Below are 14,728 nucleotides of genomic sequence, written 5' to 3'. Positions count from 1 at the left end.
GACTTTTTTGTATTTGTGATTCCTGTGTGCATTTGGGCTCATCGACAAGCTTTTCTGCTCCGTGAATCTAATCCTTATACTCTAACCACGGTGCCGTGACTGTTGTAGCTGTGACTCAGGTCTTGGTGTTTGGCAGCCTGGGTCCACCAGGACTCTCTGCCGTGGAAGCGTCCGCTCCCCGGCCACTGCGCCTGGACACGTGGCCCCTGCGCCCAGGAACCCGAAGTGTCGTTTTCTTTAACTTGGTTTAAGTTTGAGCAGCCACACAGCTGCTCCTCCCCTGGCGCCTCTGTTCCGAGGGCCCCCGCCCCGGGCTCTCCCCCAGGGCAGCGCTCATCCTGGGGGAGCAGGCACGGCTGCCATCACAGGCTCTGTTCCCCCGGCACCTGTGGGTGTCCGTGTCGGCTCCTCCCTGGTCACCTTCACGGTTTGCAGCCCCTCCTCTGCGAGCCTGTGCCGTCTTGACTTTGTAGGCGAGGAGACCCAGCCCTGGTCTGAGCCAGAGTCCTCAGACCACCACCACCCCACCCCCCCCCCCCCCGTTCTCCCCGCGGCCACCCCGTTCTCCCTGCGGCCACCCCGTCCTGCGGCAGGACCTGGCTGGGCAGCCTCCCGACCTGCCCCTCTCCCCGCAGGTGGCAGACATGCTGCTGGAGCTCTGCGTCACCGAGCTGGAGGACGTGGCCTCCGACTCGCAGAGCGGCCGCCTGTCCTCGCAGCCCGTGGTGGTGGAGAGCAGCCACCCCTACACGGACGACACGTCCTCCAGCGGCACCGTGAAGATCCCAGGTGCGGGTGGGGCTCCAGCCTGGGAGCGGCCATCGCCGGCTGAGAGGACAATTGGTTTAATCCTCACCCAAGGATATTTTAAAATTGACTTGAGAGAGAGAGGAAGGGGGAGAGAAACATCGAGGTAAGAGAGAAATGTGGATCGGCTGCCTCCCGTGTGCTCCCCTCCCGGGACTCGAACCCGCAGCCTAGGCCTATGCCCTGACCAGAATTGAACCCGCCACCATTTGATGGAGGGGACGACGCTCCAACCAGCCGAGCCGCTGGCCAGGGCTCTAGAACAGAATTTTAAAACTGCATGAGACTCCTCACTTTCCTAAAAGCCTTTTCCTTTTCGGGATAGAACTTGGCGCAGGGAGCCGTGCAGCATAGGGTCCTGCGTAGTGTCTGTCAGGTGGGCGCCTTGGGCACAGAGCGCAGGTGTGTGTGGCTTTGGTCTCGCCGAGGTGTGCCCGCTGGGGTCTCACTGCTCTGCTCACCTGCCAGGTGCGGAAGGCCTCCGGGTGGAGTTTGACCGGCAGTGCTCCACGGAGCGGCGCCACGACCCGCTCACCGTCATGGACGGCGTCAACAGGATCGTCTCCGTGCGCTCAGGTGGGAGAGTGGGGGGCGTTGCCCGCCTTCAGGAACGACGTAGCCTCGCCAAGCGTGCCAGGCCCGGGGGTGCCAGGCCCAGGGAGGGGAAGGCTGACGTGCCCACAGCGTCTCCCAGGGGAAGTGTCTGTGTGCATCTTCTCAGTCTCCATCCTCTGTCTGGGGCAGGACTGGCAGCCCTTCCCAGACCCCCCCCGCCCCCCCGGCCCAGCAGGGCCTCCTCACCAGACGCTCCTTACAAGCCCTGCGAATGCTCGGGCGGCGCATGCAGTCCCAGAGGAGCTCGGGCTTTCCCTGGCGGCCTCACAAACGCGACGTAGCTTTTAGCCAGGTGGCCCCTGGGCCGGTCCCCGCTCCCACGGGCCCTCCTCACGCTGAAGAGCCCGCCAGGCAGGAACCCGGCTGTGACTCACGCGGCCTGGCCCTGGGCTCCCGCGGACGGCTCCACTCCCCGAGGGCGGCCCTTCTGTGCTGAGCCGGCCCCTGTCCCGAGGCTGTCTGCGGCCCTGCAGGCCTCACACTGCGTGGCAGTTGTGTGCACATTTCCGTCAGGGCCAGGCTGCTGCCTCAGTTTCCCCAGGACTTAGCGCAGTGTGTGTTGAAGGGCAAGGCTCCCCTGGAGGCATGTGAACACCACTTTGGGGAGCCTGGGCTGGAGCCCCACGTGCTGCAGACACTGCATGAACGACTCTCGGAAGAGGTTCGTGTTGGTGGGGGAGTGAGCCACCGTGTGCTTCCCCCAGGCCGGGAGTGGTGCGACTGGTCCAGCGAGCTGCGCATCCCTGGGGACGAGCTGAAGTGGAAGTTCATCAGCGACGGGTCCGTGAACGGGTGGGGTTGGCGCTTCACCGTCTACCCCATCATGCCGGCCGCAGGTGAGGGGCCGCGGTGCCCAGGTGGGGGGCCGCGGTGCCCAGGTGGGGGGCCGCAGTGCCCAGGTGGGGGGCCGCAGTGCCAGGTGGGGGCCACGGTGCCCAGGTGGGGGGCCACGGTGCCCAGGTGGGGGGCCGCAGGTGGGGGGCTGCGTTGCCCAGGTGGGGGGCCGCGGTGCTCCAGGCTGGGTGCCCGGCCATGAGGGTGCATCGTTTACACTCCGTGCTGTGGGCTGCCTGCTTCTGCCGCGTGGGGAGCCTGTCGGTCAGGTCATGCAGGTCTCCTTACAGGACATGCGTGTGCTCATCCTTTAGGCCCTAAAGACCTCCTCTCCGACCGCTGTGTCCTCTCCTGCCCGTCCATGGACCTGGTGACGTGCCTACTCGACTTCCGGCTCAACCTCGCCTCGAACAGAAGCATCGTCCCACGCCTGGCCGCGTCGCTGGCCGCGTGCGCACAGCTCAGTGCCTTAGGTAGGCGGCGTCTTCATCACCATGTCTGTCGCAGGCGAGGGGAACCGTGGTCGAGCTCCTGATGTCCTCTGTCTGCTCTTTCCAGCTGCCAGTCACAGAATGTGGGCCCTTCAGAGGCTGAGAAAGCTGCTGACGACGGAGTTTGGACAGTCGGTTAACATCCGCCGGCTGCTGGGGGACAGCGACGGGGAGGCGCGCGCCCTGGTAGGGAGCCCACACCCAGGCCCTAGACCTGTGACCCAGGGAGTGAGGCAGGTGCTCCTTTAGGTGTTGAAATCTCCCACTTGGAGAAGTTCCCGGAAGTCCGGCAGAGCATAAGGCAGCCTTTGTCACTGCCGGCGCCCTCATGCTGCTCCACATACGGAGTGCGGCCGGCCTTTGACTTTACAGGCAGCGCGTCTCGGGGGCTGTGACCATGGGATCGCGTTTGTGGGGCTTGACCACGAGTCTTTGTTCTGCTGATGAGGCGGCTGCTGTTAGAGGACTGCGGGTCCTGACCACGCCGGGAGCGGGTGGCCGGAGGGCCGGGGTGGGAGCTGCCTCGCTGACCCAGCGCCGGGGTGGAGTGCAGATCCCCTTCCGTCCCAGGGCCGTCACGTCCGCTAGGTCCCCCCCTGCGTGAGCGCGTCACGCTCGTTTTCTGGGGAGAAGGGCACAGTAGACGAGACCGTCAGCTCGTAGAGGCCCAGCATGGGTGCGGGGCAGGCTACAGCGTGGTGTCCCCGCAGAGCTTCACGGGCAGCGCTCTGGCTGCGCTGGTGAAAGGCCTCCCGGAGACCCTGGAGAGGCAGTTCGAGTACGAGGACCCTGTCGTGCGGGGCGGCAAGCAGCTGCTGCACAGCCCCTTCTTTAAGGTAACGTGGCTGGGGAGCGGCCTGTGCAGGCGTGTGTCGGGCGTCGCCGGAAGTGGGCAGGCGGGGACAGGTCCGCCACAGGGACCGTGAGCACGGCTGGCGAGCAGCAGGCTGGAGAGGCACCCGGGCAGGTTGCGCGTGACCCTGCGTGACCCTTTGCAGGTGCTGGTGGCTCTTGCTTGTGACTTAGAGCTGGACACGCTGCCCTGCTGCGCCGAGACGCACAAGTGGGCCTGGTTCCGCAGGTACTGCATGGCCTCCCGCGTGGCCGTGGCCCTGGACAGGAGGACGCCGCTGCCCCGGCTGTTTCTCGACGAGGTACGCGCAGGTGTTGAGTCGCCCGCCTCTGGAGAGCACAGCGCTCGCTGTCTTTCACCGGATGTGCGGCTGCTGGCGCTGCAGGTGCCCTGAGGGGGCCCCTCGTGGGAACCAGGGACGGTGCTGACGCTCAGACAGGAGCCCTGGTTTCCTGTTACTGAGGCCCCAGTGCTGGTGCTGCCTCCCCCGGGACCCCTGCCTCCGCGTCCCCTGTTGTCCTGAGACGGGCGTGTGATGGCCTTGCCGTGTGCCATCCAGGTGGCGAAGAAGATCCGCGAGCTCATGGCGGACGGCGAGGCCATGGACATCCTGCACGAGAGCCACGACGTCTTCCGGAGGGAGCACGACGAGCAGCTGGTGCAGTGGATGAACAGGTCGCTGCGGCGGGAGCGGCGGGCACGGGACACGCCTTAGGCGGGGAGCACCCACCTCCATTGTTCGCTTCCTTGGCTCTAGGCGCCCGGACGACTGGACTCTGTCTGCCGGTGGCAGCGGCACGATCTACGGGTGGGGACATAACCACAGGGGCCAGCTCGGGGGCATCGAGGGGGCGAAGGTGAAGGTGCCCACTCCCTGCGAAGCCCTGGCCACCCTCAGGCCCGTGCAGCTCATTGGCGGAGAGCAGACTCTGTTCGCGGTCACGGCTGACGGGAAGGTAAGGGTGCGTCCGTCGTCGACATGGACACTGTGGGGCGCAGGGCGGGGCGGTCCTGGGTGTGCACTCCTGAGGCCTTGCCTCCAGGCCTCGCCCTGGGTGCTGGAGGCAGGCCCCCCGAGCATCCCTGCGGGCCTCCTGGCTCCACACGTGCAGGCTTCATTTGGAAACCAGTGTTCCCGTGGTTTCCTGCCCGTGATTCAGGAGGCGTCTTCCTGGGTTTCTTTGCTGCCCCTGAAGCAATCGCTGCTGGTGTGTGGGACTCGCTGGCCTTTGCCTGTCGAGTTCCTTCGCTCCACTCCTTTCTCTCGTGTAGTCGGGGTTCGCGAGGTCACTTCACAGCAAGCCGTCGTCTGTGACTGGACCCTGTGCCTCCTCGCCAGGTCCCGCCTATGGGAGAAGGGCCCGCTGGGCTGGGGGGCGGCAGGGGGCAGAGCAGAGCCTGCCAGGCGTCCTCCTGGGTCCACCTGCAACCTTGGCTCACGTCCGTCCTGTGTGGGGGTCCCCCTTCCACAGCTTTGCAGCCTTTCGGTTCTATGGAAGAGGGGTGACGTGCATTCGGAAACGGCAGTCTGGTTTTTAAAAATTAACGGTAAAGACACTTAGTGTCCCAAACAGTAAGTTTCCTGCGGGTGTCTGTCTGGGACCTCCTGGCGGTAAATAACTAAACCTTCCTTGTTTTTCTTGGCGTGAGTTATAGTTGGCATCTGGGCAAAAACAGAGATGTCCCCAGAAAACAGCCCTTACGTGCAAACTACAGTTTGTGAACTTGGTCTTTCAAGTAGTCGCAGCCGCCTCACTCTGAGGAAGCACCCATGAAGCTTCAGTTCTCGGCTTTCTCTGGGGAGAAACGTCTAGAGCGCAGGTTGGGCGTCAGTTACCACGATGCGGGCTCTTGGGGTAAAGTCGGTTCCTGTTGCTCCTGTCCTAGCTGTACGCCACCGGGTACGGGGCCGGCGGCCGGCTTGGCGTCGGGGGCACGGAGTCGGTGTCCACCCCGACGCTGCTCGAGTCCATCCAGCACGTGTTCATCAGGAAGGTGGCCGTGAACTCGGGCGGCAAGCACTGCCTCGCCCTCTCCTCCGAAGGAGAGGTGTACTCCTGGGGCGAGGCCGAGGACGGGAAGCTGGGCCACGGCAACCGCAGGTACCTGGGCGGCTCGTACCGCTCCTTCTCTTGGGCTCCGTGCTCGTGTCTCTGTCAGCCCTGCCCTCCGCACAGCATCCCCCACATCCACTTCAGGGGGGGGCTCCTGGGAGCAAGTGCATGGACCTCAACGGGGCTCAATTCTGAGTTGGTTTTTTTATTGGTTTCCGAGAGGCAGGGAGAGGGAGAGAGATGGGAACGTCAGTGATGAGAGAGCATCATGGACCGGCTGCCTCCTGCACCTTCCCACTGGGATGGAGCTACAGCCCGGGCCTGTGCCCCAACTGGGAGCGGAACCGTGACCTCCTGGTTCCTAGGCCGATGCTCAGTCACTGAGCCCCACGCCGGGCTGGGGGGTCTTGTTATTGTCACAGTCGGGGCAGGATAAGCAGGAACATGGGTCAGAGCAGCAAAAAGAAAATAATCCAAAAAACTGAGGCGGCGGCAGGGCCTGTGGACAGAGAGCACCGGGAGGCTGTCAGTGGGAGGAGGGTGGGGACTGGAGGAGAGGGAGCCGGCCGTGCAGTCAGGGACTCGGTGCAGCCCCGGAGGCAGCCAGGGACACTGACGGGGCACGGGGCACGGGCAGCGGGTGTGAGACTTAGTGGTGCGATGCCTCTCGCCGGTGTGCCCTGGAGCTGACGTAATGCTGTACGTCAGCTGTGACCGGGAAGTTAAGTGCAAAAACACAAAAAGGCCAAGGAATTCGACTTGAGGGTGTAGATTGGGACGTGCACACTGAACTCGTGAGCGCCGAGCCCAGAGCCTTCGTGCGACACCACCAGAGGGTCAGCCTGGCCTGAGGCGTGCTCGTGGCCTCTTTGCAGTCCCTGTGACCGCCCTCGAGTCGTCGAGTCTCTGAGAGGCACCGAGGTGGTGGACATCGCTGCTGGCGGAGCCCACAGCGCCTGCGTCACCTCCGCCGGCGACCTCTACACGTGGGGCAAAGGCCGGTACGGCCGCCTGGGCCATAGCGACAGCGAGGACCAGCTCAAGCCCAAGCTGGTGAGGCGGCGTCCAGGGCGCGGGCCGCTCTGCTGGGGTCGAGGGTCACGGCTCAGTGTGGACAAGTGGGCTTTTTTGGTGTGTGTGCTGTGGGTCGTCTGAGAGGATAGTGCATGACCTGCCCTGCATTTCCACTCGTGGGCGGTCCTTGGCAGACAGAGCAGGGCATTGGCCCCCAGGGCGGCTGCGGGGGTGCGTCCTGTGTGGACTCACGGGCAGCCTCCCTCGGGGGGCCTGGCCGTGTGGTCAGAAAACCTCCATGTCCCTCCTTGAAGGTGGAGGCCCTTCAGGGCCACCGCGTGGTCGACGTCGCCTGCGGCAGTGGCGACGCCCAGACCCTCTGCCTCACGGATGACGACACCGTGTGGTCCTGGGGCGACGGGGACTACGGCAAGCTCGGCCGCGGGGGCAGCGACGGCTGTAAAGTGCCCATGAAGGTACCTCTGTCCCCGCGGGTGGGGCGGCCCAGCACTCTGCCTCCTTCCTGCCCGTGCGTGGGTGTTGGGTGAAGAGCAAGGGAGGCCCCGCCTGCTGAGGCATCCAGGGCTGTCGTGCTCTCGCGGGAGCTTTGGCTGCAGGCGCGGCCGCTCCTGCCCGTGGCTTGGGCTTTGCCCGTGGAGGGGGTCAGCGGTCATAAACGCTGGGTGAGGGCGAGGGCGAGGCTCTCCGCTTCCTCCTCGGACGGACGTCGGTCTCTGGTGGCCGTCTGAGTGACCTCTCCTCCAGATCGACTCGCTCACGGGCCTGGGCGTGGTGAAGGTGGAGTGCGGGTCCCAGTTCTCGGTCGCCCTGACCAAGTCCGGCACTGTCTACACCTGGTACGCGAGGCTGGCCCCAGGGCTGGGAGGCTAACCTGAGGTGGTGTTCCCGGCCTTTGTGGATGGTCCGTGACGTCCCCGTGGGCTGGGGTGTGTCCCGGAGCCGGCAGTGGTGGCCTCGCACCCTGAGCCCGTCTCCTGACGCAGGGGCAAAGGGGACTACCACCGGCTGGGCCACGGCTCTGACGACCACGTGCGGAGGCCGCGGCAGGTGCAGGGGCTGCAGGGGAAGAAGGTCATTGCCATCGCCACGGGCTCCCTGCACTGCGTGTGCTGCACGGAGGAGGGTAGGTGGCGGCCCTCTGCGTCCTGGGAGCGTCCCAGCCTCTGCTGTGGGCCCGTGAACACGTCACCATTCACGCTGCACAGAGAAGAACTGGCCTTAGAGAGGCCTGCGTGCAGGCTTGGCCCTCGCTGGCCCAGGAACAGGGGGCCCGCCCCCTCCCCCTCCCCTCCCCCCCCACCCTGGCCTGTGTCTGCAGAGGGGGCAATGCATAAGGGACAAGGCCTGGGGGCGCATGGTGTGAGGAGACACTAGGTCTCAGGGTCCTGCCCGCCCCCGCCCCCCCCCCCTCCCCTTGCAGGGAGGCCTCTGCACTCTCCTCACGTGGCTCCTTGGTCCCCGTTCACTTTCAGGTGAGGTTTACACCTGGGGGGACAACGACGAGGGGCAGCTGGGGGACGGGACCACCAACGCCATCCAGAGGCCGCGGCTGGTGGCCGCCCTGCAGGGCAGGAAGGTCAACCGTGTGGCCTGCGGCTCGGCACACACGCTGGCCTGGTCCACCAGCAAGCCCGCCAGCGCCGGAAAGCTCCCCGCACAGGTGGGTGCTGCGGGGTTCAGGGGGCGGGGGCGGGGGGGCGGCTCAGGTGCACCTGGTGGCGGTCCTGTGTGGCCCAGGCCCCGCTGGAAGCGGTTCAGGCTCCCGTGTGAACCTGGCCTTCCCGTCAGCCAGCAGCCTGTCAGTGAAACGCTCACCTTCCTTCAGCATCGCATGAAGGACGGGAAACTGGTGACAGCACAGGCCACCACACTCTCAGCAGACACGGCCGTAGACTAGTTATTCTCGCGTTTTCCTCGATGGCTCTCCTGGAGCCAAGTGGCCAGATTGTCGTTAAGAGATTTTCCAAACCACACGGACGCAGGCGCCCCTGCAGAGCCGTGCAGGGCGGTGACCTCGCCTCTGTTGCAGGTGCCTATGGAGTACAACCACCTGCAGGAGCTCCCGGTCGTCGCCCTGCGGAACCGGCTGCTGCTGCTGCACCACCTCTCCGAGCTCTTCTGCCCCTGCATCCCCATGTTCGACCTGGAGGGCGCCCTGGGCGAGACAGGGCTGGGGCCCGCCGTGGGCTTCGACACCCTGCGGGGCATCCTCATCTCCCAGGGCAAGGTACCTGCCTCCACGGTGGGCCGGGTCTGCGTGAGCTTTAACCCCAGGACGGCTGGGAACGGGTGTCAGGGCACAGCTTGCTCAGCCAGCGCTCCCGGCACTCTGTGCAGGCTCCACGCTGCACATTTAGGGCCCTCCGTGTGGACAGACAGTGCCCTGCTGACCATGTCAGGTTCTCACCCTTGCCGTGTTTTATTCAGGAGGTGGCTTTCCGGAAGGTGGTACAGGCAACGATGGTGCGCGACCGCCAGCACGGGCCCGTGGTGGAGCTGAACCGCATCCAGGTGACGGGGACCTCTGCCTCGAGGTGGCGTGGCTGCCAGCTGGCCCGGGGGCAGGGGGCACACCTGGGCCACGCCCTTTAGAGAGCAGGAAGGAGGCATGAACCCAGAGCACAGATCCAGACGAGCAGAGGGGAGTGTCCATCGCCATGGCCCGCAGGCACATGTGGGCTTCCCTGGGCCGAGGCCTCTGCAGGCTGAAAGCCGTGCCCCCTCCTGGCGGGCATGTCTCCTCACCCCTTGGGGTCTAGGTGCTCAGACGCGGCCGGTCAGAGGCCTCTGCCCCAACCCACCCCTGTCCCCCAGCCTCACGCTCCTGGCCCTCGCGGCTCTGCCCTTCACGGGCTGAGTCACTGCTGTGTCCCCGGGACCAGAGAACTGAGGGAGCAGGCCCATCTCCGGGTCCCACGGCTGCCCGTGTGGCGCCCACCAGTCGTCAAACACCAAGGGGAGGCCGCGGCGCCTGACAGCCTGGGCATGTGGCCGCCTCCCCCAGCGGCAGCAGGAGCCCCGAAGAACAGACTGCTTGTTCTGCGCCCTGTGCACACACACACACTCACACACACACACACACACCCCGTGTGCTCCTGGACTCGCTCAGGGCGTTTTAGCTCAAGTGTCAGTCTGTGGTTTGCTGCGGAGCACGTGTGGCCACGCGGGCGGAAGAGCCCCTGCAGGGACGTCAGCGGGCACAGCGCTGTGCTGGGCGGCGGCCGCTCCCCGAACAAGCAGGCTATTGAGCGAGGCCAGCAGAAGCCTCCCTTCCACACCTCGGGGCACGGTGGTCTCCGCACTGTCGGGGCTCAGGCTGCCGGGAGCGAGCCGAGGGGCAGGCGGCTGGCCACACGCTGCCTCAGCCATGCCCTCAGCCGGGTCGGGCTCGGCAACGCCCTGGGAGAGTGTCCTGTCTGGGCGGCTCCTGGCGGGATCGCGTCGCAGCCGGGTCAGCATGCTGGCAGCGTGAAGCCGGTGCACGGCAGCAGGTTCTCGCTCAGACCTGGGGCGGGTGTGCCAGCTCGTTCTGAAGGCTTAGCAAGTCCAGGTCCGACAGGAAGGCCCCCGGCCGTGCGGCGGCTCCGTCTCCACGTCGGGAGTTCGGGTCTCACTCAGTCTGTGGGGGCACCACATGCCCGCGTGCCGCTCGCTGTCGGCTCCAGGGCAGCAGCTGCTCAGGTCCTGCCGGGAGTCAGGGCCCGACGGGCGAGGGCCCAGGGCTGGCATCGTCCGCGATGGGCAAGGGCCCAGGGCTGGCATCGTCCGCGAGCACCCGGGCTGTCCACCTGCGCCTCCTGCTGCGCCAGCTCCCTGTCCTTCCTCCTCAGGTCAAGCGTTCCCGGAGCAAAGGCGGCCTGGCGGGCCCCGACGGCACCAAGTCCGTCTTTGGGCAGATGTGCGCCAAGATGAGCTCCTTCAGCCCCGACAGCCTGCTGCTGCCTCACCGCGTCTGGAAGGTCAAGTTTGTGGGTGAGAGCCTTGGGCGCGGACGGTGGTCCCACCGCGGGGCTGCTGCTCCCCGGGCTCCGTGGGGGGCATGCTGCTCCCCAGACTCTGTGGGGGACAGGGGCTCACTCTCCTTCCCCCGAAGGCGAATCGGTGGACGACTGTGGAGGCGGCTACAGCGAGTCCATCGCCGAGATCTGTGAGGAGCTGCAGAATGGACTCACGCCCCTTCTGATCGTGACGCCCAACGGGAGGGACGAGTCGGGGGCCAACCGAGACTGCTACCTGCTCAGTCCCGCCGCCCGGGCGCCCGTGCACACCAACATGTTCCGCTTCCTGGGTGCGCCCTCCCCCCGGCCTCCTGGCTGCTCTGTTCGGGGGGGTGGACCAGCGCCCTCCCCCCGGCCTCCTGGCTGCTCTGTTCGGAGGGGCAGTGAGACCGTGGCCTTGGGCAGAGAGCAGCAGTTAATCAGGACAGGGCAGGCCTTTGGGGCGTACCTCCTGAGTTGGGGTGGTGCTGGTGGGAGGGAGCGGGCCGGGTGGAGGGAGCTGGATGCCCTGCCATTGATTCCAATGCCCTTCGCCGCCCTGGATGCGCAGGCGTGCTGCTGGGCATCGCCATCCGCACGGGGAGCCCCCTGAGCCTCAGCCTGGCCGAGCCCGTCTGGAAGCAGCTGGCGGGGATGAGCCTCACCATCGCAGACCTCAGCGAGGTGCGCCCGGGCGGCTGGGAAGCGGGGTCCCCGGTGTGCGCTCCCTCCTGGCCCTGGGGGCTGTGGGCGAGGCCTGGCGGGGTGCGGGGGGGACCACTTGGCTCAACACGGACTCCTGTGCCCGGGAAGGTGGACAAGGACTTCATCCCCGGGCTCATGTACATCCGCGACAACGAGGCCACCTCTGAGGAGTTCGAGGCCATGGGCCTGCCCTTCACGGTGCCGAGCGCCAGCGGCCAGGATGTGCAGCTGAGCTCCAGACACTCGCACATCTCCCTGGACACCCGCGCGGAGTACGTCCGGCTGGCCGTGAGCTACAGGTGCGGGCAGCTGTGTGAGGGCGCCCGGCAGGCGTCCTGCCCTCCCCTGCGTCCCTTCCTGCCTGGTGCTCCTGCAGGCCTGGGGGCGCTTCCCGCGGGTGGGGAGGGGGCGGGAAGGAGGACAGAGACGAGAGCCTGGGCAGCCTGGGAGGGTGGCTGCATCGCCTCCAGGCTGTCCTCACCGCCTGCGGAACTCAGGGGGGTGCGGGGGAGGGGGGGGGGAGGGGAGGCGCCCCTGGTCACCTGGTGCCTTCCTCTCAGGCTCCATGAGTTCGACGAGCAGGTGGCCGCCGTCCGGGAGGGCATGGCCCGCGTCGTGCCCGTGCCCCTGCTCTCTCTCTTCACCGGCTACGAGTTGGAGACGATGGTAGGTGGCTCCGCAGCTGCCCCGCTGGCAGGGCCTTTCCGTGGTGGCCCCCTCCTCGCCCTCGCTGCCTCAGTTCACCGTGCCCTCGGGGGTCTGGGGTGCTCAGCTCAGGAAGCCAGTCTCCTGCCTCCCTCCCGGGGCGGCCCTGGGCCCCACACGTGGTCCCCGCCCCCCGCGGCCTGGGTGGTGGGTGCTGAGCAGAAGTGGATGGACAGGGCGCCCTGACCCTGTGCCCCCAGGTGTGCGGCAGCCCGGACATCCCCCTGCACCTGCTGAAGTCAGTGGCCACCTACAAGGGGGTGGAGCCGTCGGCACCCCTGGTGCAGTGGTTCTGGGAGGTGATGGAGGCCTTCTCCAACACGGAGCGCTCCCTCTTCCTGCGCTTCGTGTGGGGCCGCACGCGGCTGCCCAGGACCATCGCCGACTTCCGGGGCCGGGACTTCGTCATCCAGGTGGGCAGCACGGGCTGGTCGGGACAGGTCCTGCCTCCCGACCTGGTTTCCGTTTTTTCTGGGGGTGGGGGGTTCAGAAACGCTGCAGGTGCTGGAGCCCCCCTTGTGGGACGTGTGTGGGCGCCCTGCGCACAGCGCCAGGCAGCCGACCTGGCTGAGCACACCGCATAGCGCTTGGCCCTCCGGTTGGATGGGCAGCGATGCCCTGAGGAAACCCAGCTCCTCAGACCAGGAGCCGAGCTTTGCTCGAGTCTGTTCTCGGTCCCAGGGTCAGACCCGGCTCTGGTACCTGCCAGTCGCTGGGTGACGGAGCCGTGCTGCCTACCCCCAGACCTTCCGGGTCGCGGTGCTATCCAGGCCGGGGGTCCATAGAGGGACGGGCTAGGTGGTCGCTCTCCCCACGTGTCCGCCAGGATCCGTGGCAGGCTCCTCGCTGAGCGCAGGCTGCCCGCCCTCTGTCAGCCACGTGTCGTCATTCTCGCAAAACATAAGTGGTCCTGGGGGTTGTCCCTCTTCGCACTGGCTTCCTAGTGCCGTAGTCTGCAGGGTGCAGGCTGGGAGTGAGGGCCGCCCCCTCCTCACAGCCCTGACTTCAGAGAAGCCAGCGTCACAGAACCCAGGGCCCTTTCCGGCCAGTCGAGGGGCTCTGGTTCTAAAGGTAGCGGGCCCCGCGGGACTGACGCGTGTCGCTTAGGACCCCGGCTCGGTGAGTGAGGTCCCCCAGCTCTGACCCTCCCGTTCCAGGTGCTGGATAAGTACAGCCCTCCCGACCACTTCCTGCCCGAGTCCTACACCTGCTTCTTCCTGCTGAAGCTGCCCCGCTACTCCTGCCGGCAGGTGCTGGAGGAGAAGCTCAAGTACGCCATCCACTTCTGCAAGTCCATCGACACGGACGACTACGCCCGCATCGCCCTCACGGGCGAGCCGGCCGCTGAGGACAGCAGCGAGGACTCGGAGAACGAGGACGTGGACTCGTTTGCTTCAGACTCGACGCAGGACTATCTCACGGGACACTGAGCGGCCGCAGGGCCTGCAGGGAGGACCTCATGGGCGGCGGGGGCCTGGGCTCAGCCGGGCGCCAATGGAGTGGCATTGGAAGCCCCCTTCCCGCGGCCGCGGTCATGGACATTCGTCCTCCAGACAAAAGGTCTCCCCCGCCCCCCCCCCCATACTGCATCGCCGTGTAAATACCGGCTCCCAGGAACGAATAAAGCCTTCTGCGGGGCCGCCAGCCCTTCTGCTTCCGCGTCTGCACTGTCGATTGTACATGGAAATCTGCGTGACCGTTGATCGCGTTATAAATACTTCACTCATTTTATTCTGAATTTATTAAATGTTTTTGGAACATGAAGTGATCGGTGTTACTTGAACACATCCAGAGGTTATTTCAACCAAAACCAAAACCCAGAGGCCGGGCGGCCCCTCCTCCAGGGGCGCAGCTGGGCGCACATGCTCTGTGGCCAGGGTCCACCTGAGCTCTGTCCCGACTCCGATCACGGAACGGGTGCTGTACATGTGTGTGTCATGTATGTGCCTGAATTCCACCCCATAAATAAAGCTGTCAGGAAACCGTGAGCCGTCTCTTACCTGGCACGGGTGTGCACAGCCTCAGTCAGTTTCCACCAGGATGTCCCTCAGAGCCACCCCAGTTAGATCTGTTCACTGCAGACACCACACACCCTGCAGTGACAAAGGCCTGGTCCTCAGGAGAGGGGAGGGTGGGCAGTGGTGCCCGGAGCCCTCGGCCCCTCCCGTCCTGGCCCCGTCCGCCCGCTGTCCCAGGACAGTCTCTCTGGCCCGGGGTCAGGGTGCTTCCGGTCCCCTCGGCCCTGGGCTGGGGTTTGAGCTGCTTGTCCTGGGTTAGGGCACTAGAACCTGGGCCGCAGCAGGGTCGGGTGCTGGGAGAATTTCCTCGGGGCCAGTGCTTTACACCTGGCCCAGGACTGCCTTGGTGAACGCCCAGATCAGCCCTTTCTTCTTAACTTGGCTCAAATTTTTCCTAAGCTGTGGGGTTTGGTTTCTTTGTTTTGCTTTTGGTTTTGTTTGTTAATCCAAACCTGAGGATATTTTTTTCATTGGTTTTTAGAGAGTGAGGGGAGGAGAGAGAGAGAGAGAGAAAAAATCGATGTGGGAGAGACCCGTTAGTTGGTTGCCTCTGCACTCACCCTGACGGACGGGGATAGAACCTGCACCCAGGTACGTGCCCTTCACTGGGAATCGAACCCGAGACCCTTCAGGG

The 14,728-nt window shown here is 65.7% G+C and overlaps 1 protein-coding gene across 5 annotated transcripts in view; it reads left to right on the top strand.

Annotated features, from left to right (window-relative positions):
- HERC2 (HECT and RLD domain containing E3 ubiquitin protein ligase 2) overlaps positions 1–13,840 on the top strand; it is a 71,344-nt gene extending 57,504 nt beyond the window's left edge. For 2 of the 5 annotated variants that reach the window (XM_036303621.1, XM_036303620.1), the window contains exons 70-93: positions 636–789; positions 1,276–1,383; positions 2,127–2,258; positions 2,571–2,729; positions 2,815–2,933; positions 3,458–3,583; positions 3,746–3,901; positions 4,160–4,275; positions 4,358–4,556; positions 5,488–5,702; positions 6,530–6,707; positions 6,983–7,144; positions 7,434–7,525; positions 7,673–7,812; positions 8,162–8,349; positions 8,719–8,916; positions 9,117–9,200; positions 10,520–10,661; positions 10,783–10,977; positions 11,238–11,350; positions 11,480–11,670; positions 11,932–12,037; positions 12,277–12,489; positions 13,234–13,840. In XM_036303621.1, coding sequence (XP_036159514.1) covers positions 636–789; positions 1,276–1,383; positions 2,127–2,258; positions 2,571–2,729; positions 2,815–2,933; positions 3,458–3,583; positions 3,746–3,901; positions 4,160–4,275; positions 4,358–4,556; positions 5,488–5,702; positions 6,530–6,707; positions 6,983–7,144; positions 7,434–7,525; positions 7,673–7,812; positions 8,162–8,349; positions 8,719–8,916; positions 9,117–9,200; positions 10,520–10,661; positions 10,783–10,977; positions 11,238–11,350; positions 11,480–11,670; positions 11,932–12,037; positions 12,277–12,489; positions 13,234–13,506 — 3,759 coding nt within the window. In that variant the 3' untranslated portion in view covers positions 13,507–13,840. Of the gene's footprint in view, positions 1–635; positions 790–1,275; positions 1,384–2,126; positions 2,259–2,570; positions 2,730–2,814; positions 2,934–3,457; positions 3,584–3,745; positions 3,902–4,159; positions 4,276–4,357; positions 4,557–5,072; positions 5,149–5,256; positions 5,703–6,529; positions 6,708–6,982; positions 7,145–7,433; positions 7,526–7,672; positions 7,813–8,161; positions 8,350–8,718; positions 8,917–9,116; positions 9,201–10,519; positions 10,662–10,782; positions 10,978–11,237; positions 11,351–11,479; positions 11,671–11,931; positions 12,038–12,276; positions 12,490–13,233 lie in introns of those variants that run through there. The other 3 variants (XM_036303622.1, XM_036303624.1, XM_036303623.1) reach the window with 3 other exon arrangements.
- The last annotated feature ends 888 nt before the right edge of the window (positions 13,841–14,728 follow it).

Source organism: Myotis myotis, unplaced genomic scaffold (genome assembly GCF_014108235.1).
Source record: "Myotis myotis isolate mMyoMyo1 unplaced genomic scaffold, mMyoMyo1.p scaffold_m19_p_38, whole genome shotgun sequence".
Lineage (NCBI taxonomy): Eukaryota > Metazoa > Chordata > Mammalia > Chiroptera > Vespertilionidae > Myotis > Myotis myotis.
Note: the sequence above shows the minus strand (reverse complement) of the source record. Positions and strands in the feature narration are given on the sequence as shown.